Below are 27,707 nucleotides of genomic sequence, written 5' to 3' on the forward strand. Positions count from 1 at the left end.
TTGGTCAAGCACGGCTTCAGTTTTCCTTTTTCCCCCTACACAACAGTTGGAGCAGCGCCTAAAGCCAACCTGGCCGCCGTAAGGATGCTGAAGTCAGAGCCCTGCCCACTCCGCCCAGGCATGGCGACGGACGGGCGGCTGCAGTTCCTGCGAGGCACCAGGAGAGGTTGGATCCTCTGTCCCGGCCAGGCACAACCTCTAGGAGCCTCCAGCCCCACAACCCTGCCGCAGCTGAGCTGGCTCCGCTGCGCTTGCCGTTCACACTCCGCTTGAGCAAACATGAAGTACGAAACCACCTCCTCAAGCTGGAAGATCTGCACTTCCCCAGAGCAGCGCTGGTCCTTTAAAAACGCATTTGGCTGTTTGTAAGCGTGCAGGAACACCGTCTTTAATAAAGTTCACACACCGCCATTCCTTAAAAGAATAGTAAAATCATAGTTTATAAATTTATTCTTAGTCCAGAGAGGCTCAGATTAACATGTTTGAGAAAAAGAAATCCTCTGTTTCAGAACTTAAGTACAAATTTTTGCTTAAACATAAGCAAAAGGTATTTCTCAAGTATAAAGTGCACCTTTTATAACAGATTCAAAACAAACCCAAGCAACGATAACAAAAGTACGTTATTCTGAACTATACTTGATTTTATGCAGATAAGGGAGGATAAATGCCTTTGCTCTGCGATGCTGTTTCTTGAAGCATAATAAGAAGTTCGTTAAAAGCTTTTGAAGAGTTCACAACCCCTTCTAATAGGTATCTGGCACACCTGCAGATCGGGAATACCGTCAAAGCAGAGGTTGCGTCACATCACCTTTAGACACGCGAGCGCAGGTACATAAGAAAGCAGCAGAGCGCAAAATGACTTCTGGTTATTTCAACGAACGAAATCTGAGTGAGTACGTGAATACTCACCATCCTTCCCTCTGCCTAACAGCCACCAGTTCCCATGATGAAAAGGGCAAAGGAAACGCAATCAGAGATGAAGAGAGTTCTGCAGTTCTCTCACAGTGACTTCCCACTGTGTCCGTTTTCAGACCCACACCTGGCCGTCAAAATTGAATGCTGAACTTTTCTTTCCCCATTTCAGATATAACATTTTCAAAGCTCGTTCCAATTTCTGAGCATTACTGAACCTTTTTGCTTTGCGTTTTTAGTTTTGACAGCAGGCTTTTTCAAGCTTTTAGGTTTGATTTCATGAAAGCAGCCTTCCTCTGAGACCTGAGTAAAAGATGAGAGGAACAATGTCTTCCTCGTTCACTTTTTCAACTGGACAGACATTTGGCAACGCTCACATTAGTACTGCCAGTCGGGGAAAAATGTGAGAACTCTTATAGTTCTACAAGGGAGAGAAAAATTACCACAGGAACAGCAATCGTAGATCCAGGAGAAACAGGGAAGGGATACGAGAATGGAAGAGCTCCCGAAGAGCCACTCTACCTAGTACAGCGTAACGCAGAAACAAGGTGCGCTTGGTGCGAGGAAGAGCGGAGCCGGTGCAGCGCCCTGCGGGGACTCACTAACCACGCCACGGCCTGGGCGCGCGCCAACCTGCCCGCAAACGTTGGGGCAGCTCTGCTCTCCCCGCCAGCACTCCAACAATGGACGTTTTGAGCAGTTTTTGCAGTTCAGTGTAACAGTAAAAATATAACATTCAATGTATCAAAAATACACTATAAAACAATTAAAGGCGGCACGTCACTGCAATGCATTGTTACTTCAATAAAAATTGTGGTCACACTTCTAGCAAGAGGCCTGCACCTTCATCAGCTTTTTGAATGCCAGAAAAGTAATCTTTGGTTATTAAAAACACTCTCCTGTCCCCCACGTTTTATTTTTTTAAAGGGAATTCATTTTGCTATTCTCGAAGATGCCATCTATGTTTTTTTCAGAGTCCTATTACCTCACTGTATTTTCAGAAGCGTACTTACTCCTCTCTTCCTCAAGTACTGAACACCCCCCCGCCCCCACCCCTGCCCCGGAAACACCAAAAACCTGAGCTGGAAGTTCTTCTGCTAGCTCATGCGATACCACCATCATCTTAAGGGATCAGGACCAGAAGGAACAGTAACGTGTCTTCAGCAGTTCTTGTAATAACGATGAATAGCAATTTTTAAAGTTACTCTTGCTACAGAGTGCAAATACATTCAAAAATAAAGGAGAACTGAGTTTGCTCTGCTGTAATAGGTTGTTAGTTTTTCTAAAAGTCCATTTGGAATATGCACTTTGTTTAAGTACCTACATTAAAACATACTGTATTGTAAAACGCATTTCTGCATTGTTCTGTACGTTTTTACGGTCCACCCAACTGGCTTTTAAAAGAGCTGCTGCTCAGGTTTACTCATCTTCTGGAGAAGCAGACTGAATAGTGCAAAAGTAAAAGTGTTACTTGTCAAAAGGAAGCCTTTGTTTGCAGTTGGATTCGGCAGCTGTCCTGTGTTCATCCTCTCTCCTGTTATTCCAGCTTTCCTTCATTGGAGTTAGATGAGGGGCAACCACATCACTATCCTATTATTAAAAGTCAGAAAACAGTAATGCAGGACATCCACTTTCGATTTCTATCCTAAAGCAGGGGAAAAGCAGCTCAGTATCAGACTTAACAGAAGAAATAAATGCCAGGTCCTGGAAGCATAATAAATTAATGACCATTACAGACATCCCCGAGATGCAAACTGCTGCAGTCAGTGATAGCATCTGGCGGGGAGAAAAAAGTCGCCCACGTATCAGAGAAGCCTTCACCACTGGCAGTCCACCTCTTCCTAAATTATTACCGGGCAAATCGAGGAAGATGAGCAAGCTTGTGTTTTGGGCATCAGTACAGGAACCGGAAACATTATTCTAAGTGTTTCCTCTGAATTCGCCACAGTTATCTCATTTAAAACTGTTGCAATCCCCCCGGTGTAGGTGCTCGGGATGTGCCTTTCACTCTCTTAAGGCGCGTAACTTTGCTACAGTAAGTGGTATGGTCTAAGGCGGCAGTGCTCATCCTTGGCAGACATAGATGTTAACCTAATGCTCGGGCACCGCACGCACAGACATGAGCACAACAAACTCTCTAAGCTTAGAAATACGCTGGCGAGACACGTGCTGCCGTGTTCTGCAACACGCCAGGGCCTGCCAGATGGATGTGCTGGAACCCGAAGGATCTGCTTACGGGATACAACAATACTCTACAAGCTACCAGCAGAGAAAGCTTCTTGCTTGATCCATTTGTAAAAAGCCCTTCTGAAATTTACTGCTCTCAAAAGATGGATGCCAGAAGTACGCCACAAGGACGAGCCTTAAAAGAAGTTGTTGTTTGTGCTCCAGCACATAAGACGACTCATCTACTGCGTGGTCGTTCGTTTCAGAGGTAGCTCTTTCCCCGAATGAGACTTGTGGGTGTCCGAGATGCAAAGTCAGGGATATTAACACACACACGCTTCACAGAACTGTTCACCCTGCATTTGTTAAGCAACTTGAAGATTTTAATATGAGCATTTATTTTACTTTGAGGCTTGATTCCAGACAGTAGAAAATAGCTGAAAAAGTGCACGGAACTGAAGAAAGCTATTTCTTTCCCCGATACGACCATCAGGCAAACAAAAGTGAAAGCCAAACATGAGGGGAGAAACGTAACAGCTCATCTGCCAGCACATCTATCAAACCTACTGAAGCTTCCAGCCTAAAAGCCTCACAGGTCGCGAAGACAGCGGAGCGGCTCCGTTAGCGTTTTCTACTGAGAAGAACTCACTCGATACAACCATAACTGCTTCTCTCCAATGATGGATATACTGGAAGTATCAGCACATAATAATTTTTTTGGATGCAGGTGGCCCCTTTCCTGCTAGGGGAATGTGACGGGGATGCCGTCTCGCACATCACCAGTTTACAGCTACGAGAGTTACAGGCTTCTCCGCCACCAGGAGAATGCAGGAGGAATGCAAAGCAAGACATAAAACGGACTCAGGTTCTGCTTCCGAGCCTCCATTTTACTTGCCAGCTCAGTTCTGACACTGTTCTCAACAGAAAACGTCAGATGAGTTGTAACATATCCTCTTCCTTCCTCACAGCTGGAAACTTGTATGTTCTGAGAGCTGACAGGAAAAGGAAGCAAAGAGAACAGAAAAGGCCTTCCAAGCACTCAGACGAGGGACTAGCTGCCAAGAGAGTGGTCTGCGATCTTATTCCCACAGGTCTTTTCCACTCTAACAGGAGTGAGTTTAACAGCTGGCGAAGAAGGAGGGAAAGCAATAGAGCTGACCCAACCTCCTCCCTAGATCTTTTCGTCTCCCAGTGCTGTTCTAAGCCTTTGTATGAGGAAACCTGCATTCATGAACTAGCGAGTGCCTGCGTGGACACCCAACGTTGTTATAAAAACACGACTTTTCAAATTACCTAAGTTACATCAATGCAAATCCACCACTATTTCAGTGAAACCAAAGCATGTCCAGATGCAAGCCTCAATAAAACCAGACGCTAGGTTAGTGAGGAGTGGCTCTGCCAAAAAGACAAGGTCTAAACACCAACTTTTGTAACGAAAGAGCAAGTTTATGGACAAAGGTGAAGAGCTCTAAGAACAAGAAAAATAGTACATGAGTTTGTTACCTGTGGTTTGGTGAAATCCTTCTCTATACACCACTGAATAAAATACTGTTTTGCAGCTGAAACAACATCTGGATCCTGACTTTTGCAATAAACCCGGATAACCTGCTCTGCAAACCTCATGGGTAATAGCTTTGAAACCTTTGGAATAAAAAAGAAATAAGCTTTAGTATTTCTTGAAATTCAGGGTCCATTGAACTTCAATTTTTTTCATCTGAATACAAGTTGAAGGCAGTAAAAAACACCCCACTACAACCCACGAGCTTTATGCAAATCAACTGTATTTCTTCCTAAGACTCCCAGGGTATCCAAGTTAAATACTCTTCATATGCAAAGGCTGTCAGGACTCCAGACTGCTGTAGTACAACACTGAAGACCCACAAGGACATGGACTCCACAACCTCTTCACAACTCTCCTCCACAACTACTGCAAGAGCTCCCATGAAGGACTGTAACCACTTCCACCGCAAGCTGGGAAGAAGATGCCCTTCCGAAGCCAGCTGAGGAACATAAAAGACTACCTGTTCTTTACTGATCTTGACTGCCTTGGAGGGATCAGCCTTGCAATAGAAGAGAACGTTATCAATGGGATTCTGTTCTTTCATTCCATAATCCATATTGATAATCTTGCGTGCAAAACAAAGAAAAAGGCATTTGTTAAGGTTTGTCTTTAGTTTTCTCACAATAAATACAAAAGGATACAGGCTATACTTCTGTAAATGACACTAATCAAATAGAACAGTAATTAATAAATGATCACTTAATAAATCGATCTGGTATTTGCATTTTTTATCTTTTCTTCCACCACTTTTCACTCTGAAGCTGCCGGGTGAATATTCACATTTACACCAACCAGTTCCCAGTCACGCTCTGAAACACTCCAGTTTCAAACAGTGGAAGCATGCTGGTCCCTCGCCAGCCAAAACACACAACCTTCGGAGGCGGCAGGAGCGCTTACAATTTTAAACAGGAAGTTTATTTACATCTGCTTGGTACACCAACAGTTGTGTGGTCAGCAGGGAGGAGGCCAGTTCCCCATGACCTTAATTTGTGGGACAAGGAAAGCACAGTCATTTACTTTGAAGTTAAGTAAACTGCTACAGTTTTACCCAGCCGGAAGTGACTCCTCAATACAAAGGAGCCTTAGAGGCGATTTGTGATGCGTTCTACGGAAAGCCATTTGTTACCTCTTCCCAGAACTAACCAAGAACAGGGATTAAGCTATTTGATGCTTGCAGACTGCTCAAGCTCTCTCCTCCGTCTCAAGCTCTCTCCTTCCCACCAGGGCAGGCTGGAGACTGAGCGGTGGCAGCAAGGTGCTTTATGCAGAAGACAAGACCCAGGAGTGACTGCGCTGCATCAGGTGTGCAATACCAGAAGCCTGGAAGTCGCCGTGCCTCTTATCCTCCCACCGGGGCTCACAATTTACTTGCCTTCATAACCTGCAGCAGCGGTTCCTAGACCGCTCCGTATGCTACACAGGTAACGCCCACATGCTAAAAACCAAAGGTTTCCCTACTGCTCCTTTTCAGAGTGAGGACAATCACGGGAGAGCACGTTTGTCACTGGGAGCAGAAGGGCCCGAAGCCTCTGTCCCCAGGCCCTCCCAACCACAGCAAACCTCCCACGGGGGAAGCTCGTTGCTCTCAGTGCCTTAAATTGAGCAATTAGGAGACCAGACAACCCTCGGGTTTTATTTTTTCACTTTGCAAATGTATTGAAACGTTACCCCAATTTTCACTATGGTATACAAGGCCCTCTGTGATTGAAAAGTTTTTACTCTGAACCCGCTCTGAGAGATACTTACATCAATTATGAAATCTTCAGCCTTTAGCTCCACATCTGGAGGATCCTTTTCTGGCTTGGAATTAGCAATGCTTTCTGCCAGGCTATTATTCTGGAAAAAAAACCAAAACCACAACAGTAACTCAGCTTACATTTATGCACGACAAAACATGTCACTGAACTACAGATTTCTTCATAGCTTGACAGACTCCTCTTGCAGCAATCTGGTTGTTTGAATCCTTGTATACCTTAGCCATAACTTTTCTCCCAGTTTTTAATAACAAAACAAGCTTATTTAATTGAGAAGAGCCAAATACTGCCAGCCTGGGGGGGAAGAGTTTTACATCTGATGACAGAACGGAAGGAGGGGGAGGATGAGGGGTGGGAGGAAGAGGTGGGGGAGCGGGGTAGGGAGTTTCCATCCAGGATGCTGAAGTCTCCATAAAGCAGAAAATAAGTACCTTCAAGCAATTGTTTTCCTAATACAAGTGTTTTGCAATTAAGTTTCCCAAAGCGGAATACTAAATGTTTTTACTGAAGTTTGGGTTGTTTTTTTTTTTAAATGAAGGGCTGCAGGATCTCACCCTCTAATAAAGCTTTTATATCTATACATTGAAGCATATTAAAAAAAAAAAAAAAAAAAACACCAAAAGACAGACAAGATCAGTAATGTCATTGATCACTACAAAAAAAAAAAAACACCCCAGAAGCAGCAAGCTCCCAGACAAACTTTGGAGGGGATGGTGACTACTTCAAAAGCTGAAACCCACCAGGGGGTTTTGTCTGGTTTTGGACCCGCGAGAATATTCCCTGCTTCCAGCTAGGCTAAAGCCAAGCAGAGGAGCAGGGTGTGATGGAGAGCACTTGTTTGTGGAAACGTGTAAGTCCTCATAAAAGGCTGCGGCTGAGCAGGACAGAGAAGGTCATCTGTTTACCTCTGCCCAGGGCTGGGGACGATGGAAGATTCGATGAAGCAAGATTCCCTGGGAGCAACTGAGACTCCTGGAGAAAAGCTTCGAGCGCAGCATAGAGCTGCCAGGAGACAGGTCCAGCAGGCAATGAATTTAACTAGCAGCATTTTTTTTTTTTTTTGCCGATTTATCCATTGCAAAGACGGGGAGACTGCTAAGAGCAGGGAATCACACGCATTGCCAGGCTGAGGCAGACATGTGGGTTGTTGTGACTCACGAAGCTAAGGAAAGGTTTAGACTGAGAGGAAAGAATTTCCAGGAGGCAGGCTGTTTATAAGCTATTCTATTTCTATTCTGTATTGGAACGTATATATGCTAACTTTCTCCTTTTTTTGTTTCCTTATTTATTTATTTTTTTAAGTTATTTCTTCCAGTTTGCATTAACTGGAAACTTAGCTTTGAATTTAAGAACTCTGTATCTATTTGGGATGTTCTCCTGGCTCTGGCCAGCTTGAGGATCACAAAACTGGACAGGGCTTTTAGCAACCTGCCCTAGTTGAAGACGTCCCTGGCTCACTGCAGGGGGATTGGACTAGATGACCTTTAAAGGTCCCTTCCAACCCAAACTATTCCATGATTCTAAACCTAACGGCACTGTGGTCTCTTAAGGAGCAGAACAGACACAGCTACGTCTTGTCTAGCCACCGCTCACCTCCAGCACTTCAGAGGAAGTTGAGCCTCTGACACTCCTGCAACAGGCACCTCCGGCACCACAGGGGGGGAAACTCTCCCCCAGCCCCTCAGCTGAGCATCAGGAGCTGCAAAGCATTGGCTGGATAGAATCACGGCACCAAGAGTGACCCGGGTCTCCCTTCAGAACAAGACTCAACACCTCCGGATGGATTTTCAGAGTGAGAGTTTTTCTTCTCAAGAAACTGTTTAAAGGTGGAGTTCACTCTCCTGACCATCTCCTCGGTTTTTTTAGGCTATCTATCCTGAACTCCTCCTCAGAAGGGCAGAAACTTGACAGTCAACGTACAACCACTTCATGTTGTGCTGATGTTTTCCGTCCTCGCGTTTCCTACTTTTTTAATACAGAATCTCTTAACGCTTTTTCTTAGACAAAGAACACAAGCAAATCTTCTCTTCAGACAAAAACATGAACAGAGCAGTAAGACACCTAGTAGTCCTTCTCCAACCTTTTTCTTTAAAAGAGACTAATTTTTTTTTATTAAATCTTTACAGATACAGTCAGCCACTTCTGGAAATTTGGCATGGAAAATTTTAAGCAAAAATGGCTGAAGTTTAGAGATAATTAACTGATGATTTGATAACATGGTACAGCACATTACAAGAAAATCTCAGCCACCTGAAGTAACGTCAGCTCTAACATAATATTACTTTGAAATAAGACAACAGCGGTTAAACGGATGTCTGATGAGTGCTTTGAAAAGCAAACACTAGACAAAAATACATGCACGCTCATGCTAATTATAGAATTTAATACCAAGAAATTCAGAAGTTATTATTCACTTTGACGTTTGTTCTCAAAATAAAGCACACAAATTACAATTCAAATCAAAAGCGTTCCTTATAATTTTGAAATTTTAATGAACAGAAGATGATAGTAATAACCTTCTCAATCACTGGACCATAACAGCTTTTTATGCAATTTTGTATTTTTCAGTGAACAGTTCTTTCTCGAAATATTTCTGCAATAACCAACTTCTGAATTTCCACCTCTTGCCATTCTTCTGGCTGTTTCTAGATCAAACCTTTCCCAGATTCCTATAATACGATGCACGGCTCAGCAACGTAAAGGCAGGAGGAGAACTTTTGACACTATTTTCGGAATAGTGGTTAAGCAAAAAAAAACCCCAAACCAAACCAAAACCAGACAGAGATAGAGGAAAAAAAGATGGTCAGCAACTTAGAGAACGTTTTTAGACGGACAGAATTCAGGATTTTCCATCAATGGACATTACCTTTACAACTTCCCCCACTTTTTCAGGTTGAGTCTCTCCTAAAAACTTGTATAATTCACGCCGTTCTATTTTACGCAAAATTTCTCGTGCCTCCTTCAGCTCTGGACAACTCGAGTGCAGAATTTCCAAGTAGATATTATCTGCCAAAGTTGCATTGATTTTTGTTAAGCATGTCAAAGTCCAGTGTCACAGCAAAATGCACGTACAGGGAGAAAGGTTAAAGCAACAAGAAAAACTGCTGGTTCAGGAAAAGACACTTTCAGAGAGTGACTGAACATACTAAGTCTGGCAACTGAGAAGTCCCAATATCGTCTTGATTTTCATCAGATTCGTTAACAGTTGTTGGCAGAAAAACTAGCTCAATTCTCACCCTTGCAACAAGTTTTATTATTTCACTGAAAGTTGCCTCCTCTCCTTGTTCAGCAGAATATCCTAAATGCCAGCACTAACTGCCTCAGGGACAAGGGCACTCCATCTTTTACAAGAACAAAGTGCTTCCGTTAAACCTTCAGAATTTCTCAGATTTTGGATGCCAGCATCAAAGTCCCCCCTCCCGTCCCCACATGACAGTGAAGTACGCAGGTGTGTTTCCCACCATCAATAGAAGCAGCAAGACTCAGGTTTCTTTTGATGTGGCTTCGGGGCAGAAAGGTGGTTTTGGGCCGTCCTAAAGAAACTGCTGCTGTCGGGATGCTGCTGCCTGTCACAGCCCACAGAGCTGCACTCTGCGTCTGTTCGCATTGCCCAGGTCCCCTGGGACCACAACTGGCTTAAGGAGCTCCCAACACACTCCAGAAGCAAGCTATGAGCCATACACCAAAATATCTTTAAATGAGGGTTGTTTTTATGGACAAAGTCGATCGAAGTCAGGAACCTCTCCACAAGGAACAACAGACTAGGTCTCTTCAGGCTGAGAGAAGAGATAATGCAGGGGAAATAAGAAACCCACGAACACTTCCATCGTGCAAAAGCAGTAGTGACAAGGAACAGTTTGCTGTCTCATCCTTTACTAAAACTAGGATTTGCTGTCAAATCAGGAGCCAACAAATTAAAAACTAACAGTGGTTCTTCACTCCTCATGGGAGAAAGCTAGGCAGCTTTCTGCTGCAGAACTTCACAGAGGTTTATCATCTGCAAAGATCCAAGAGGCAACTGGACAGTTTCACAGAAATATCACTCATCAAGGACGACTGGAAACAAGCCTATTGTTCTCTTAGAAGCGCCCAGGCTGCAACCACCAGATGCAGGGACGGCAGTGCTTTGGTTTAAGAGGAAGACAACATACTTGTCCTTCGTGGTTCACTGTTACATTTGATGTTGGTATATTCCTTGAATCGCTCTCCTTACTGTTTAACTCTCCTTGTTGAAAAGCACAGCCCCGGCAAGCAGCTCCTTGCTGCGGCAGACTGTTGAGAGGCAGGGGACAGTCCCTGTATCCTTGCCCCGCGCTGTGCTCCCCCCACCAGGTACCACAGGTCAGCAGGCAGTTACAACAGGACCCTGGTGCTGCCTTGCTAGCATGGCTGATCTTACAGACCAGGCAACCCTCAGGAACAGACCCCAGCCCACAAAGAACTTAATCTTAGTTCTGGCCTTTCTGCCCAGCCTTCCACAGCCCAACACTGCAATTCATGCTCCCCAATCACTACTGCCGCTCACAGCCAGACGCTTCTCCCCGGGGACAGAGGGACCCAGTGTCAGAGGGACCAGGCAGCTCCTCATCTCAGCACTCCGTGCAGCCCCTTTACCCGCGTGACGCAGCCTATGGTCAGGCTGAATGTTGCTGTGGCAGATGAAGCATTGCCAGCAGGCTGTTAGCATGACGCAGGTTAAGGCACACAGGATCCTCTGCAACAGTGCTCTCGGCCTCTGTCATCTTGTCCACGGACCAAAGACAGAAATTCTTGAATCTCTCTGTTGGCCAGCCAAGGCTTGGTGATGGAAGCTCAGGAAAGTTGTCTTGCCACTCAGGAAAGATGCCTCGAGAGTCCTCGTGAGCTATAGCTCACAGGTGCTGCAAGAGCTGCCAGTACTTGGGAGCACTCTTCAGCAGGGTCTGCAGCATCCTCTACCCTGCAGTCACCCAACCACAAACAGGCAAGGTCTGCCTTGCCCGCGCTGGCCTCCATCCCCCATGCTGCACCAAGCTGGCAAGGGCACGCTGCAGCCCTGAACACCAGCCAGAGGAATGCTGGTGTGCCTCACAGCAAAGACTAGGAGGAGCAGACAAAACCAAGATGCTATGGTGGTGTGAAGATGTGGAACTATACAACAACACAACTCAAGCCAGTTTCTGTGAGTTCAGTAATTTCTGTGTTTCCTCTTCACAGCACTGAGCCAGACCTTGAGGAATGGATGCCAGCAGGCAGACTGTTTTTCCGGGAAAATACCACAAGTCTCAGCTCTTGTTTGCTTCACCCTGTAATCACACTGGAGTTCCCTTGCATGTCTTCAAGCAGGTTGGTTCTTGTAGGGTAAGTACACAGAGCAGCATTCTCACAAGCTCTTATCCGAGCAACTAGAAACTTGCAGAAATAAACTAAGTTGTTCATATGTTCTGCTTTCTTCTGTTATATTTGCAAGCAGGGTAGCAAGGTCTCAAGCAAATCGAATCAGACCGCATCACAGCCCTTTGAAACCTGCCTTGGGGTTAGTTTCACACTACAACACACACACAGTACTTCTCTACCTGATGTAGGTAGACCTTGCAGCTGACTTGCATCCTACTTGTGACAAATGCAATAAACTCAGGGTACAGGCAGGACCTCCTGACAGCACTGCTTGCAATAATCTGAATTTGAATGTATGCGTAACATAAGAAGTTGGTGCTTCTCTCTCTCTCTCCCTGCTTCCCTTCCCTCTGTCCCCCGCCCAAAAGAAAGTAACTTAAACTAGAAGGTCTTGCTCTCCCAGAGACATACGACAGCACAGAGATTGGACGGTCCCGGTCTGCCCCACCATCTGTGCACAAAAGCAGTACTTCAGTAGTCATGGGCAAGGACTGAGCTATAAAAACAGCATTCTAACAGGTCCTCATATTCTTTTGCTTTAAAAAAAAAAAAAACAACAAACTGTAATCTGAGAGTTCATACCAGTTAGCTTAGTGTAGGCTTCCATGTCCTCCATTGCTGTAGAAATCTGGTACTGTTTTCCTCCAGAACCTTCTATTTTTAAAAATTTGTCTGCTTTTTGAAATGCTTCTGTAATCCTAGTTTGAGACAAAATTAAGACTTAAAGAAAGCATCATTTTGAAACACCTTATTGCTCAAGAGTCAAAAAAGAAATGCATTAGTATGTTATAAATAGAGGACAACAGACGAAACTTCCTCCCAAGTACACAGCAGACCCTGCTTGCACTGCAGTACATCCTGTCTCCACCCTGTCACCGCACATTTCAGCAGTCTTTCCATTTACTGAAACCAGGTTCAGATCAGACCTTAGCCTTCTCTCAGTGAATGAGCAAGTACACTTTGTTCTGCATCAAACTATGAGCTTAACATTGCTGAGACGATTGCAGAACCCTGCAAGACAGTGACATGGTCACTCAGCTGCAATGAGGCTGCCTCACAGCTCACCATATCCTTGTGTCATTGCTCCAGGAGTTAACTGAGAGAATACAAAGCATTCTGAAGGTAAAGCATCACGAACATGTGCTATTTTCAGGTGGGAAAACCCGATGTTCTAAAGATCAAGTTCTTCCCAAGTTCCCTGTACATCTTACTGTCATTTTCCAGCCTGTGTGCTCATTTGGATAGGCTGCTGTAATTATGGTGAGCCAAAACCTAAATTTCTTCGCTGTTTTAATTCCTCACTCATAGGTACTGTCAACCCTTCGCATTTTTAGTCTTGAGTTTTAAAGGATCACTAAACCAGGAGCTGAAGTTTACGAAATTAAAACAGCCACGAATCACTCTTGTACTGTGTAATCCTCTGTGTTCCTTTTTTCCAAACTCAGCAGACGGTTACTCAGCAGCCAAGATCCTAATGCAAAAATATTTGGGGATACAAGTATTTCTGCTTTTCAAGAAAAGTAAGAAGAATAATGCTATAGGGGAACTTCTGTCGACACCAACAAGTGAGCTACAAATGCCGGTAGCCAGCTGAGCTGGTCCTGAACAATTCCTGCTGTGGCATTCCATGAACACAAAGTCAGGCCTCAGCGGAGCGACAGTAAGCTTGCTCATTACTTTACTCTGTTAGTAACTTTGCTCTATTAACCAGACAGTTCCAGCTAAGTGGTCTAAGTTGTAGATAAAGATTTGACTTCGGCTGTCAACACTTAAAACAGCATAAGCACACCCTGGTCCTACGCTTCTTCAGGGTTTTACTAAGTTTCCGCTGATTGAATTTCATGTAGAAGGATGTTGCTGTCCTTTTTTGGGGTTGTTTTTTGTTTTGTTTTGTTTTTTTTTTTTCCAATCACAGCCTCTATGATACTCTAAGCACTGCGCCTTGCCACAAGAATTTATTGTACGTCACACCTTATTGATTATCTGAATATTCCAAATGGATAAACAGTTTCAAGAATTTAAAAATAAGCGGTATGCAAGAAAAGGAAAGTATAATACTTGCATTATTTCAATGATGTTGCCAATCTTATGCTGGTATGCTCGGCGATGCAGGCAATTCCGCGTGTGGAACATATCATACAAATTTCCAACTTCCTGAATCAAAAAAACCCAATCGTCTTTTACTTTTGGCATTGTCTCAATTGGAAAACTAGAACAATCAAGGAATCAAATGAATTGCCTCTTTCCATTTGCGGCACAGAGCAGAAGGGTTATCTTTCACAATTTACAAATTTTGAAACAAACTCAGGCTGCCGTGGGAGAGCAGAGACCTGACAGTGACTCCAGGCAGCCTGGGCAGAGAAGGGGACCTCTTGCTCCTTCAGCAGCCCCTCACCAAAGCCACGCTCATCTCTTGCTCAGAAGACCGGGAGCAGGATCACGCGCAGCTGAGTCTCCCCTGGAAGGACCCGCCACCAGCCCTTTCAAACAGAGTCTTGCTCTGTCCCTCCCTTCCTTAAACCAGTTGCTTCTGAGAACAGCTCTCAGAGCAGCAACTACTTCTTCCTCTCTCGGCCTAAAAAAAACCACCAACGTCCCGCAGGCAACCCCAGCATCCCCCTGCAATCCAGAGTGCAGCTGAACCACGCTGCCCGAGGCAGGCTTTGCGTGCCCCGCACGCGCTCGGTGTGCTGCTATACCTCACACGCATTTTGCTGCTGAGCATCCCTCTGTTCACACACACGGCTTACCTTGTCACGCGTACAGATATGCTTCTGATTTTTTACTTCACAGACCCGAGTGAATTTAAGTAATCGCTTATAATCAAAATTATTCTGGATTCCTAGGTGATGGCAATCCCTAAAAATATTCCACGGAGAGTGTTTAACAATGAGATCATACTTGTACAGACAGTAGCATTGTTTCAGTAGGAATTCATAATATAAACAAAAACGATTAAGATTTGTACCTTGCAAAATAATCCCATTTGTCAACGTCAATGCCATTTTTTTTGTTAGCTACTATCTCATACAGGAAACTTTTCTCCTTTTGTCGACCGCGGTAGGGCCACTATGAACAGGGGAGCCGAGAACAAAACAAAGCAGAAACAGTAAGAAATTAAAGTGTGCAAACGTTGTCACTACAATTTCTTAAAGATGGTGGGAATACACTTTGACTTTGCTAAACATCCAACACTGAGGTAGCAAAGAACACAAAGACAATAAAAGGGCATTCAGAAGCTGTCGGGCATTAGAAATCCAGAAGTAGGTCTTAAGCAGTTGACTTCCCAGAATATCAGGAAGAATAAAAACCACATACACAAGTATTTCATTTCCCATTCTACTAAACTGAAATGCCAAAAAAAAAAAAAAAAAGCATAGTAACAAAGAGGGGAAAAGGTTGGAATCGTTTAATCCTCAGGGAAGCCGTTAAACCCACAAACACATCACTGTCTTGCAGCCTTCTGCAATCAGCTATACAACTTTATAGAACAGAGTTTTAAACCAATTATTTAGATGTTTTAAACAAAAATTGTTTAAAGCCAGCTACTTAAACTCCTAAACCACAGGGGATAATTCAGCCATGAGACAAGAGGGAAATTAACACCAAAATATCAAGACACAAGTTGCACATAAACATTATTTTCTTGAAAATTTAATGATCCTTCAGCTAAACAAAAAAATGCCAGATAAAGGGCTTTCATGTTACCTGCATCACACAAATATTTAAATTTATATGAATAAGAACGGAAACGTGTAAGCAGGAGGAAGAGGGCACATCATAGGTACAAACATCCTGTGCCGATCACAAAGAGCTCTGCTACTGGGTCAACATTCAGGACGCCGTTTATGGTCAACGCACGAACGGCCCGTTGTTCATGGCAGGACCAGGCGGCCTGACACGTGGCAGCAGCACAGCACAGACGCCTCGTCAGCAGAGGAGCCTGGACTCTGCTAAGGCCACCACAGTACGCGCGACTGCCAGTGGAAGGTCCTGCAGCCTAACACCAGGAGGGTGGCAAGAAGGTCACCACGTATCACCTATGACACTTCTTTTCCTGCTATCCTGCTGGAAAACAGGCATAGAATCCACACAAGGAAAAACAGACATTGGGTAAGAACCTGGCACAAGATCAATGGAAGTGGCAGGCAGGAAGATTTGTGTGCAAACAAGCGCAAGTGAGTAAAAATCAGCTTACAGACTTTGTAAATCAATATCCCCTTCCTACAAGATCTCAGACTGAACTTTATTACGCTAAGTTCCCTATGGTTGTCATCAGAGTGCTGGAGCACACATGGCAGAACCACACACCGCTATAGCAGAAAATAATGGGTAAGTGCTAACATTTGTGGGTGGCTTGTTTGGGACAACATACAAGTTCTGATTAGGACCAGATTGTCATGACAGATCTCCTACTGACGGGTTCTTAATTCTGGTAGCAACTGAATGGGTGTCCTTGAAGAGATGACAAGAACTGTAAAGTGAGGAGAGAGGACTTAATTCTTTCATAGAGTTGCGAGGATTAATAATGATGTTCTCTTCTTCCTTGCCTCTTGAGGCAGCACATTTCCTCAAGTCTTTATCCCTGCCTCTGTGTTTTCTTACTGCAATAAATCCAAACATTTTGCTACTGTCATCAAAGCTGATGCGGCTCTGGCACTTGGGCCATGCTTTCCATTCTTCATTGCCTCATCTCTGCCAGTTCTCAGTTTTCTTATCCATTATCAGCTTGTTACCCTAAACTATCTCCATGCATTCTTCATAGGGCCACCTGAAAACAGGACCTCCCATTACCACCACCTTCTGGCATCCAGTAAATAGACTGTTATCCTAACCTGGTCATTTAAGGTTTCCATTAAAAATTCAGTTCCTCCAACCTAGTTACCGTGAATTAGGTTCACTAAATACAAATAACATTCTTAAGCTTTCTTCTAATCTGAAGACTCTGAGGTAAGAACTTCTCGGACAATGTAAGCACATAACATAGCAAAGCTACCACCTCCTGCCAGCACTGTAAGAAATAAACACTACACATCTCCAGCATCTCTTGTGCCAGGATTATCAGAATTTCAAGGGGGTAAGAATAAATAACAAATCATAGCAGAAGCAAAAATTATCTATTCTTTCAGTAAAATTAAAGACATTTATTGGGATAACCACAGGAGCAGTACACTGACTCACCGATTTCTCACAAGCGGTTTCATCTATAGGCCCTCCTATTTGTTCCTTGATGAAGTTCATATCTTCTTCCAGGACAAGACCGTACGACTTCATGACTTCTTCTAGTTTATTGGAAGCGATCAGGTGCTCAAACATTTTAACAGAAGCAGTTTCATGCTGTGAAAAAAAAAACAAACACCTAAACGTTGCATTACAAAGTTTAAGAGTCTTTCCTGCAGTGTCACAGCTTTCTCCTAACCCAGCAGCGCTGCCTGTCACCTGGGCATGGTGGTGTGAAAGTGCAGCACTTGGGTGATTTTCTATTCATTTTGTATCTAACCAAACAGGAGATCACCCCGTTTACAGAGTCCAGAAACACACTTCAACAGAGAGCTGGTAATTTCTTATTTTCACCACCAGCAGTAAGACAGTTACAATGCTAAATGACACAATAACCAATTCTGCTGTGCAGAAGATTAACAAATTTACTCAGCTGATTTTGCTTAGTAATTACAAGCAGAGAAAGGCCTGAAAGGACTGCATTACACTACATTCACAGCAACACAACCTTTGAAAGGCTGTTCAAAGTTTCTGAAAGTTTGAATTCCATCTAAACACTGTATTAAATATCTTGGCCTTGAACTAAAAATCTTAAACTGGAAAGGAAGCTCCAAGTTGGTATTTGGCATCTGTAAAATACAGTCTGAAGAAAGCTCACAATAGGCATTTTAAGGCCCAGTGCTGGCTTAGAATGATCAGCGCAGTCCTAACGAATTCTGCCTCTTCAGAATCGTATTACAGGCATTGACAAGACTCAGACACTTCATTTCTCCTGTGTGTCACCCAGCGTGACTTCCGCAGGAAGAGGACATGCGTACACAAATGGATCTCATGAAAGTACAGAGGAGTTCAAGAGCATTTGCACTTTCAAGGAAGAGACGCTGGTGACAAACATCTGCCCACACTTCTCCCCACACCTCTTTCTGCTTTGCTAGTAAGGCTGTATCTGCTCACAGTCATGCTGAGGGGACCGACGTTCCCCAAACAAACAGTTAAAGAGAACAAAAAGGAAATCGTCACAAGATTAAAAGACAACACTCTGGTTATGCCATCAAAATGATGCAATAAGAAAAGGCTAGAGGATCGCTATATTCTCACAAGCACTGGCTGCCTTTAAAGATGAATCATTCTCCCTTTAAAAATTTCAGGTTTCTATTTTTACTTTAATAGCGAAAAGCCTACCTTCCATTTCCAATCTGGACGAGTGAGTGGAATAAATCTTCCATCAAACATGTGTGAAAATGGCCCATGACCTTAAAAATAAAGATTACACAGGTTTAATTTGAGACATAGTTGTAAAAATACTTTGAGCAGGCCAAGGATCTGGTTTCTCTTGTATTTGACTTGATCTTGATATCATCTATGAGGAAGATTCAGCTCTAGAGAGTACGCTTTCCTCAGACGCTTTAAGTACTACCGCACTTAATGCCAGTTCCATCACCTACACCACAGGCAAGCACTGCAGTAACACTGAGTACATTAATTACTCTGTGCCAGCTCTGAAGAAAATAAGTAGTTATAAAATAATGATAACAATTCTTGAAAAGGCCACTCCTTTCACTCTGAAATGGTTTAAGATACCTGAGGACATCACAGAAGTAAGTGGACACTTCAGCCACTGAGGGCAGAACTCTGAACGCCATATGGAAACAAGACCAAAAAACTGGCTAAGAGTGGCTACAAATTCACCAAGTGGAGTTGCCTCGGCAGATGTACCCTGGACCAAAAAGGAACAGATAAATCCCATCTCGGAATATGGCCACGCAACGAGCAGCCCAAAACTGCGCTCGTGTTCTGATCTTGCAGCCAGCTCTTTTCATCCAGGTTAGTTTTCAAAGAGCAACAAGCCACCTCAAGCGTTACTTACCCAAATCATGACAAAGCCCAGCAATTTCTACACAAAGGATATCTCGCTGGGTTATGTCCAGTTCGGGTTGTCTCTCCTTCAGTGCACGAACCAGACATCCTGCTAGGTAGCCCACCCTGTTGCAAGGAAAAAAAAAAAAAAGGCAAAAAAAAAAGCAAGAGAATATAGTAGTGTTTTAGGCTGAACAGAAAAAGAGCAGTTCAACTATTCTATTTCACTCCATTAAGTCACAGCCCTTGTCTGAGAGGCAGCACAAAACAACTACTCAAACCCTAACCTGCAAGAGAATCACAGAAACTATTTCCTGCAATAGAGTTTTAGCCATCAGTAACACATTTGAAAGAAAAAAAAGCATGAGATACCAAGCCCAAAACAGGGAGACAACAGCAACCTGCGGTGTTTCGTGGAGCACAACGGTGGAATAACTGCGTAAGTGAACAGCAGTGCATTATTGACAGCGTGCATCTTGAAGTACCACAGCTTACACATCATCCTTTGACTTCCAGACAGTGCAACTGCAAATGCCCACAACAGTCACCAAAGCATTTTCTTCTTCTTTCAAATTGCTGTTTTAATAATTGTTTATGACAATTATTTCTCTTCCTTTCATTCATTTTAGATTTGACGTTTAATTTCAATGAACGGGACCCTCTATTCTCATGACACAAAACCAGCAGGGACAAACATACAGCACGTAGTCCTGTCAACTGTTTACAAGCTCTACACCGACTTCCTTTTCTATTTGCCTCAACAGTCCCCCTTGTAGAACATCTTAAAGCAAGACCAGGTTTTCTATGATGAGGTAGTATCTTTTAGCAGACCAAATTTTACTGCTTGGTGTTTTTTTACTGGACCAATAAGCACACAAAGCTCACTTCTCCTATTTTAACACTATAGAAATCTGCAAAATTACATACAAATTGAGAACAACTGTCCTAAGTTTAACTATACAGATTAATTGAACCGTTTAAAAGAAAAGGTTTTTGATACCACTGGAGTTTTCAGTCACCTGTTGTGAAAGCTTTGTTTATATCCCTGACATTTTTGTCTTTTCAGGTTTACCAGATGCAGTCAATTCCAGCTTGTCTCACTGATCTGACCCTTTTGCAACAGCCATTTGCATCTTGTTTGCATCTTGTCACAGAGCAGAGGCAGAAGCCAGACCTACTCCACAATATTTCGGCACTAACAAAAGCAACTTTAGGCTGGCCAGATCACATGAATAATAACCGTTGACTAGTTTAATTTCTCTGCAACTTGGGACAGACCTTTAAAACAAGCTTAAATTAGTCATTAATCATCTTTCTCTGTGGAGCGTGAACGATCTAGCAACACTCTAGGAATCCTCCTGTCCATCATCTGTTAGTTACTGTTTAACTCATACAACAGCTAACAGCCTGACAATCTGCCATCGACTGGCACACATAACTACAAATGCAAACCTTAGAGATAAAACGAGTTTTAGCTGTGCTGGACAATATAAGAGGATTACAACTGTCTGGCAAGTCGTTTATAGCAGCCCCAGTACCCTTCCCAGGTTTATGCTTTAAACTCAAATTTTGACGAGGGAGAACATAAAGCACTCCACGGTTTTTAACTAACATGACTCTTAGAAGAAAAGGGGAGGGGGATCAAATCTAACATTGATCCATCTTGCAGGTTTCTTTATCTGTCTTTATTAAAGGAAGTTCAAGGGAACAGCCCATAATCACGCAGGATATCCGGGAACATTCGTGAAATCAAAAATACCACCATAGCAGTTTTCACCAAAGCTCAAAGGCAGCGATGCCCTTTGGCTGACACTCCATGTTAGTGGAACCAAACTCGGGGAAATCCAAATGCAAGAGATGGGCAGGCAAGACATCGTCACCTTACCCTATAGAGTGTTCAAAGCGGTTGTGAGAGGCTCCGGGAAAAACAAAGTAAGTGCCACCCAGCTGCTTGATGTATCGGAGACGCTGAAACTGAGGTGTGTCGATGATGCGAACAAGAAGGGGATGTATTTCAATGTGCCCATGAATTGGATCGTTAAAAACCTATAAAAGCCAAACAGCAGCGTAATTAACATTTAAAATTTAACTTTGAAAAGAAACAGGCATCAAGGTAAAGGATATCTAGAATGGCGAGGTATTCAGTGGGAGAGGTGGATTCTTTTGTTTGCTCCTGTAGAAGAGCCATACCCTGACCCTATACAAAGATTTATCTTGGAGAATTACTTAAGGACGACATCAAAAAAGACAAAGCTACGTTATTTCAGAGGATGAGGGAACTAAAGTCAAAATCTCTAAGAATGTTATCTGCACCTATGTAATTCCAAAACTTAACACTGGAGAAAACCATTCTCTTTATTAATCTGCTCTTCCAGTTAAAGCAGCATAATGCAATACATGCCTGAGATACCCAATAAGAAGTGTTCGGATTGACATTGTTCACGTTTTTTTAATTTGCAGACTGAAAATAACGATTCTTATCTTTTTCATCAACCAAAACACAAAACCCAAGATAGCTGAAATACGAAAGAAGTACTCCCGGATCATCCCCAAGCATGCACTTTAAGAGACACCTGAGTAACTACAGTGACTTACTGGAGAAGATGAACATACGTTTAATCCTTGCCTCCAAACAGCAGATAAAACCATTTTATCACACGCGTATCTTGCTAAAATACTGAGGCAAATAAGGTTTTTCTGTGTTCTCTCTGCTCTAGGTGACTGAGCTGACGCAGCGCCAGCAGATGTGCAGACTACTAAGGAATGCGTGCAGCCCTGGCCTGAGTTAAACCAACATACACCACTGTGAGAAACTGTTGGACATGGCAAACAGTGGAAGAGGGAAGGAATCTGTTAACCCAGGCCTGGGGCTAAACTAATTTTTAAAAGAAACACCAAAACCAAGGGGAGGCTCTAGACAAAGACAGATGGTGAAAGAGGAGCTTCTCGACACATTTCAAAGAGCTCATCTGCTCATTCAATCTCTCACAACCGCCAGGTGCCCACATCAAGCTCTTAGCTGACGATTTTAACAATTTTTCTGGTTAATGTGGTTTTTCAAAGACCACCCACTATCAAGGAGAAGAGCTCCGCAAAGGAAAGACACCGCCAAACAAGGACGGGAGGCACAGAGAGAGGGAGAGGCAGCGCTGGGAAGCGTCAGTGAAGCCCTGGGAGCGGTGTCCTCCCCACGCTGGGGCTACCTTCATCACATCCACGTGCTGCTGTCGCAGTTTGTTCAGGCAGGCCAGCACTTGTAGTCTCTCAGACGGGAGGCTAGAAAGGAAAAAAAGACAGTGAGAGCAGTTTGCAATGCATTTCCCTTTACAATTTGCAGTACATACGGAATTAACTTGTTCGTATTACTCTGATATTCATTGGCTCTTTTACAGAGATACACATTGATGCAGCTTTTTCAGAAAAACATTGAAAGCATTTATCCTTCTACAGTCAAGTAGAGAAGGAAGAGAACAAATAGGTACAGAAGTTGTGTGTAAACCTGTGTAAGCGCTTCTCCCACTTATACAGAACCAAGAAACAGAAGCACCAGGATATAAATACTCAGGCAGAACAAGCCTGGAGGGAGAGATAATACACTCTATTACAGCCACTTTTATTAACTGTCTGCAAGCCTTGTCCTTGAGCAAAATGGTTTCAGCCTCAATATGACAGCAAACACCTTATCACAAAGTAGTACAATTTGCTACCTTTTATGCTCTTCAGCAGTTAACCATCCTGAGATCAGTTTTACATCAGTCTTTCAATTTAAACTTTACCAGAAAGTAATACTATAAAACGTCAACTATTAGCAAAAAATACTCCCAGATGCACTACATATTTTCAGCCGAATCATGTAATAACACACAATCCATAAAATGTTAAACGCATACGATGTTTGAGCTGCTGGTGAGCACTTTTTGCCTTAACCACTCAGTATCCCTGTGCCTAACAGGGAGCTCCTGGTCTGTGGCCTCCGCTGCTCACAGACCGTCACAAGTCTTCAGCTGTCCCCACTTGCAAGCAAGATGAAAAGAACCAGAGGTGATGCTCAGACCAGCGTGTTATTTCACATCCCAAGTAGCTCAGTTTGTAGGAATAGTCACAAACCCCTAGATATTTACAAGGCAGTTCCTGAAAGAGCCCACTATTTACAGGGCAACAGAAAGCACCCAACACTGAGGACAAGAGAAGAACCACCTGCATCTGCCCATCCTTCTTGCTCTCTGCTAAGAAGAGAAGATGAACTTCGGCGTGGAGAAGAGCTGAGGAACTATTCTGCAGCCAGCAAACCATAAACTTGTGCACACCTATCTTTACACTTCCAGGAAAAGCAACCGCAACTGCTTGTTGAGGTCTGTCCTGAAAACGGGACCAAGAATATTCAACTGCTGCTTATAAGAAACACATAACCTTTCCGACCACAGGTATGGCTAACTCAGGCAGGACTAGTGCCTGGGCTGGTAACCGAGCTCCTCCAACACCATCCTCCAAAACAGTTCAGGGACAGTAAATTCAGAAGCGATCTGCTTCCAGCCATCTACATTCATTTTACTTCTGTGGAGAAGTTCTCTCTCAAGACACTTACCTATCATGCAGAACCACATCTGGACTAGGACATCCTTGCTCTAGCAGACTTCAAAAAATTAAAACCCAAACTTGATGTACAGAGATGGCCCCCATGTTCTTAATTACAACTAAGGTCTTCAGTGGATATCACTTCAAAGCATGCTAATAATGGAGATCAAAGATCACAAGCGTGTTTTTGCACGAGCTGTAACGCTGCAAGAGGCACAGCAGCACACAGTCATGCAGCAGACCTCAGGTAACAATTGCCGCAAAAATTCAGGAGTGGGGAGAAAATTAACTGGAAACTAGTCAGGTATGGAAGGAGGAAGGCATGTGGGCGCCTACCACCCTGAGAAATTACCAATGACTGCAACTACAGGAACAGCAGAGAAAGGACAGCTCAGTACCACTTATTATACAACCACCTTTGCAAGCATTGTCCACAAAGAGCATAGCCTAGTGTGCCGCTTTGCTCCAGAAACTCACCTCCAGCAGGACCAAATTAAACGGTGCTAACACAGCCCTCTGTACCGTATCACACCTGCTGGAGCACCCTTTGTACGGATCGGTGCTGCTGCACAAGGGTGAGAGAGCAGCAAAAGGAATCGTCCCAACCAGGGAGACTGGGAAGTCCCCGCCTGACATGCCACGTCAGTGGCCTGTGCGTCTTGTCGTCTTGCCCTGCCTCCAGGAACACTAACCCCCATTCTGGGTTTGGCCTCCAGATGACAAAGCACACTGTCAATACAGTCCTGGCGTGACTGATCACCTGAATGTCACAGAGAGCGCTCTCTATCCTTCTGCAGATAGAAAACAGGAGGGGATTTTTCACCTGGCGTCTACATGGCAAGACTGCCTCAACCAAGAGATTACATGCAAATCATGTGTTCGTACTGTGGTTCTCCAGGGCTCTGCAGGCCTAATTCCTCCAACAGCCATAGCAGCAAAACTGCTGGCTGCCTTTGAAAGGGTGAGAACTGACACTTCCCCATCCACTCCCCTCTGTCCCTCCCTGCTTTCCCCATGCCCTCACTAATGCCACAGGTGAGGAGGGTGAGAAAACCCCTTTCCTGCGCCCATTAGGAACTTAAACTACTCTGGAGAGGTCAGCCAGACAGCCCTGCTCATCATCTGCATTTAGTGTGCAGCATGCCACACACAACACCCACTTCCAGGAACATGAGAACGCGTAGGAAACCCATAGCACTGCCTTCAGGCCCCTGTCGTCCCAAGCTCTCCCCGCTGAATGGCCAGGAATGGCAGGGAACTAAATATACTTATTCATTACCAGCCTGCCACAGAGAAATGGTGAAAGTTACTGTAGGACACAGCATGCAGTGAGATCATTCTTTACTGCAAAGCTAAGATAGTTTAAAAAAGCAGAAGGCTCCAGCAATTTCTCTTCCAGTTCACAACATTTTCAGCTTAACGAAAACAATATGTCAGATCTCACCAAAGGAAACACCTTATAAAAGAAAACCCACAAGCATATCACTCCATACCCCCAGCACTATACGTTCTCCATACCGACTAAGAGTTCTTCACAGCCGTTTGATTCCATCGCCTGGACCACACACTTAGAGGGACTTCCTTGCTGCCCCATCCTGCCTACATTCAGCGCTGACAGAGCCCGACGAGCCTCAGAGCAGCCTGCAGATGTCCAGTGTGTCCAAGCATCCATATGGGTGCTTGATGCTCAACCAGCCAGCGAGGTACTAAAAGCAACCAGCCTCCTGGTAGTCTCAGAAAACTATACACCCGCATGTTATTTCAATGAGATAATTAGCTTATACTTCAGAAACAAATAAAACCTTTAGCTACTTTCCTCATGATACCACACTATTTCTATCTGCACACTTCAAACAGCTGTAGTTAAAGCCCTTCTTCCGAAACCCCCAAAAGATACCTTAGTGACTCCTGCCAACACCTTACCTCGTCCAAAGCACAACTCTTCTGCCTTGTCACCTTGAGTCACACCTGCTTTTCTTTCTCTACCAATGGCCACACCCAAATGCCCACTCCTTCAACTCACCTTTTGCAACCTGCGAGTGTATCCAGGATGTCTTGATATAATAGAGATCAGAATCATAGAATGGTTTGGGTTGTAAGGGACCTTAAAGATCATCTAGTCCTACTCCGCTGCCCTGGGCAGGGACACCTCCCACCAGCCCAGGTTGCTCCAAGCCCCGGCCAACCTGGCCTTGAACCCCTCCAGGGATGGGGCAGCCACAGCTTCTCTGGGCACCCTGGGCCAGGGGCTCACCACCCTCACAGCAAAGAACTTCTTCCTGGTATCTCATCTAAATCTACCCTCTCTCAGTTTAAAACCGTTCCCCCTCGTCCTATGGGGCCCTTCATCCTCAGCACAGCGTTAGCTCTGACAAGTTTTAGCCAAGGAGACAACCTGCACACCAAAGTACCCCAAACTCCCCACAGACAATACAAGCAGAGCTCTGCACTTGTGTGCGCCTGCCAGATAACCACACTCCAAACTGCCTTAGGGCCACTAACCACAACATCAGCAAACAGCTTAAGTGGAACAGTTGGTTTTGAGAGAAAATTGGAGGAAACAGCATAAACAAGGTTAGCAAAGGAGTAAGGAAAAGACATTCAAAGATTAAAAAGCACCAGGAAGCGGTAAGCAAGAAAGATCACATCCCAGGAGAGGTGAGCAGAACTGACCCCAGTGGGGCAGAGAAGGGGCAGCGCGGGCCCTTCAGGCATGTAGGATGACAGGAGACGTTTACATTCTCTTCTGTTTCTGAAGAGCAAGAAAGTGTATTCACCACCAGAAAAATTACACAGTTTCTGGGGACAGTCATTTCCCTCACTGCTGGAAACTATCTTTCACGTGCTTTAAGACAGCATTCAGTTTTCCTGTACTCATGGCAGGTGACTTCTACCAGGTGGGAGTAAGACTGTGCCAGACTGGCCGCTCCACACAGCCAACTGCTGGGGCAGCTCACGGTGCCCACTGAACTCCGCCACTCGCCCACAGGCCCATATTCTGTCAGGACAGACAACAAAATCGCTTTTTCCCTAACAGTCCACCCTACTGTAGCAGGTGCAACAAAGAGCAAAGTCCCAGTAACTGTTGCAAGATTAAAATTTCAATGCCTGGGATTTGCCTCAGGGAGATGGGCGAAACCCCAACTTGACAAAGCAGCGCCTGCTCACTATTTTAAAAATTGTTGGTTCTGTTGTTACTAGAATTGGAGCAGCATTGACTTTAGGCTGAAACTTCTCATCAAAACCCCCAGAATTTACACCGGCATTAACACTTAAAAGGTTATTGTGCTACCGGTGGTATTTTCATTAAGGCCTTTTAAATGGATTTGTTTTCCTTCTCTTGATTACTGGGTAACCAGCTACTGTGCTCTGGATGGTGCCGGCTGTGCTGGGATCAGCAGGGGAACAGAGAAACCGCTCTGGAGGACCAGCCCCACAGAGCCCGTTCCATCGCCTACACCCGCTCCGACGGTCTTACCCCCAAGCTCTCGGGGTGGGAAGGGGACGAAGCCATCCCATGAGCTCCGCAAACCCCTTTCTCCCCTTGTTGGCCACTGCGGACGTGTCTTGCCAGGCACCGACCGACCCGCAGGGGCCTCGCCGCGGGGAAGCCCCTCGCCAAACGCCCTCCGGCTGTTTTCAAGAGAAACCGTTCCCGAGGGCGGTGGGCACCCGCCCTGCTCAGTACCGGCGGACCCGGCGCTTCACCCCGACGGGGCGCGGCCGCCCGCGGGGGCCGAGAGCCGGGGCCGCCTTCCACCGCCCCTCCACCCCGCGGCCTCCCGCCGGGGCGGCTCTCACCAGACACCGGTGACCTCGAAGGCGCAGGCCGGCAGGTCCAGCAGCATGCTCCCGGTGACTCCGCTCTCTGCGGGGGCAAGCACAGCGTCAGCGGCGGGGCCCGGCCGCCCGCAGGGGCTGCCCGGCCCCGGGCCCCAGGCGCGGCCCCATCGCGCCGCTACCTCGGAAGCGGCGCAGCAGGCCAGGATCGCCCACGCCGCAGCACGAGAGGTACTGGCAGAGCCGCTCCGTGCCCCACAGCCGGGGGTCGCAGCGGCCGCTCTCCGCCGCCGGGCCCCGCGGCTCCTCAGGGGAGCCCTCGCGCCGCGCCCGCTTGGTGGGAGCCGCGTCCCATCCCGCCGCCGGGCTCCCCATCCCGCCGCCGCGCACGCTCCCGGCTCAGTGCGGCCCCTCCGCTCCGCTCGGCGGGGACTCTTGGCGCCGCCGTGACGTCAGCGCCGGGCGGGAAGCGCCGCGCGGCCCGGCCCCTCAGCGCCCGCCTCGCC

At 45.2% G+C, this 27,707-nt stretch overlaps 1 protein-coding gene across 1 annotated transcript; it reads right to left on the reverse strand.

The window, feature by feature from the left end:
• Positions 1-423: 423 nt before the first annotated feature.
• On the reverse strand, positions 424-27,633 carry SAMHD1 (SAM and HD domain containing deoxynucleoside triphosphate triphosphohydrolase 1). The gene is made up of 16 exons (XM_063350010.1): positions 27,384-27,633; positions 27,223-27,289; positions 22,050-22,122; positions 20,732-20,892; positions 18,857-18,972; positions 18,172-18,242; positions 16,951-17,106; positions 14,738-14,838; positions 14,520-14,628; positions 13,832-13,923; positions 12,352-12,467; positions 9,260-9,399; positions 6,386-6,475; positions 5,100-5,204; positions 4,582-4,719; positions 424-2,502 (listed from the first exon to the last, which is right to left on the reverse strand). The coding sequence occupies exons 1-16, from the start codon at positions 27,574-27,576 to the stop codon at positions 2,380-2,382; spliced, it is 1,851 nt and encodes a 616-aa protein (XP_063206080.1). The 5' UTR covers positions 27,577-27,633; the 3' UTR covers positions 424-2,379.
• Positions 27,634-27,707: the final 74 nt, after the last annotated feature.

Source organism: Chroicocephalus ridibundus, chromosome 12, assembly GCF_963924245.1.
Source record: "Chroicocephalus ridibundus chromosome 12, bChrRid1.1, whole genome shotgun sequence".
NCBI lineage: Eukaryota > Metazoa > Chordata > Aves > Charadriiformes > Laridae > Chroicocephalus > Chroicocephalus ridibundus.

Bases quoted from the DNA above. Each gene is read 5' to 3' on its own strand.
- SAMHD1 (XM_063350010.1), bottom strand. From the start codon at position 27,576: ATGGGGAGCCCGGCGGCGGGATGGGACGCGGCTCCCACCAAGCGGGCG. The intron at 18,243-18,856 runs GTAAGTAACGCT...TTTATTTTTAAG, and splicing joins TGGGCTTTGTCATGATTTGG to GTCATGGGCCATTTTCACAC. The intron at 12,468-13,831 runs GCAAGTATTATA...GTCTCAAACTAG, and splicing joins GGCAACATCATTGAAATAAT to GATTACAGAAGCATTTCAAA.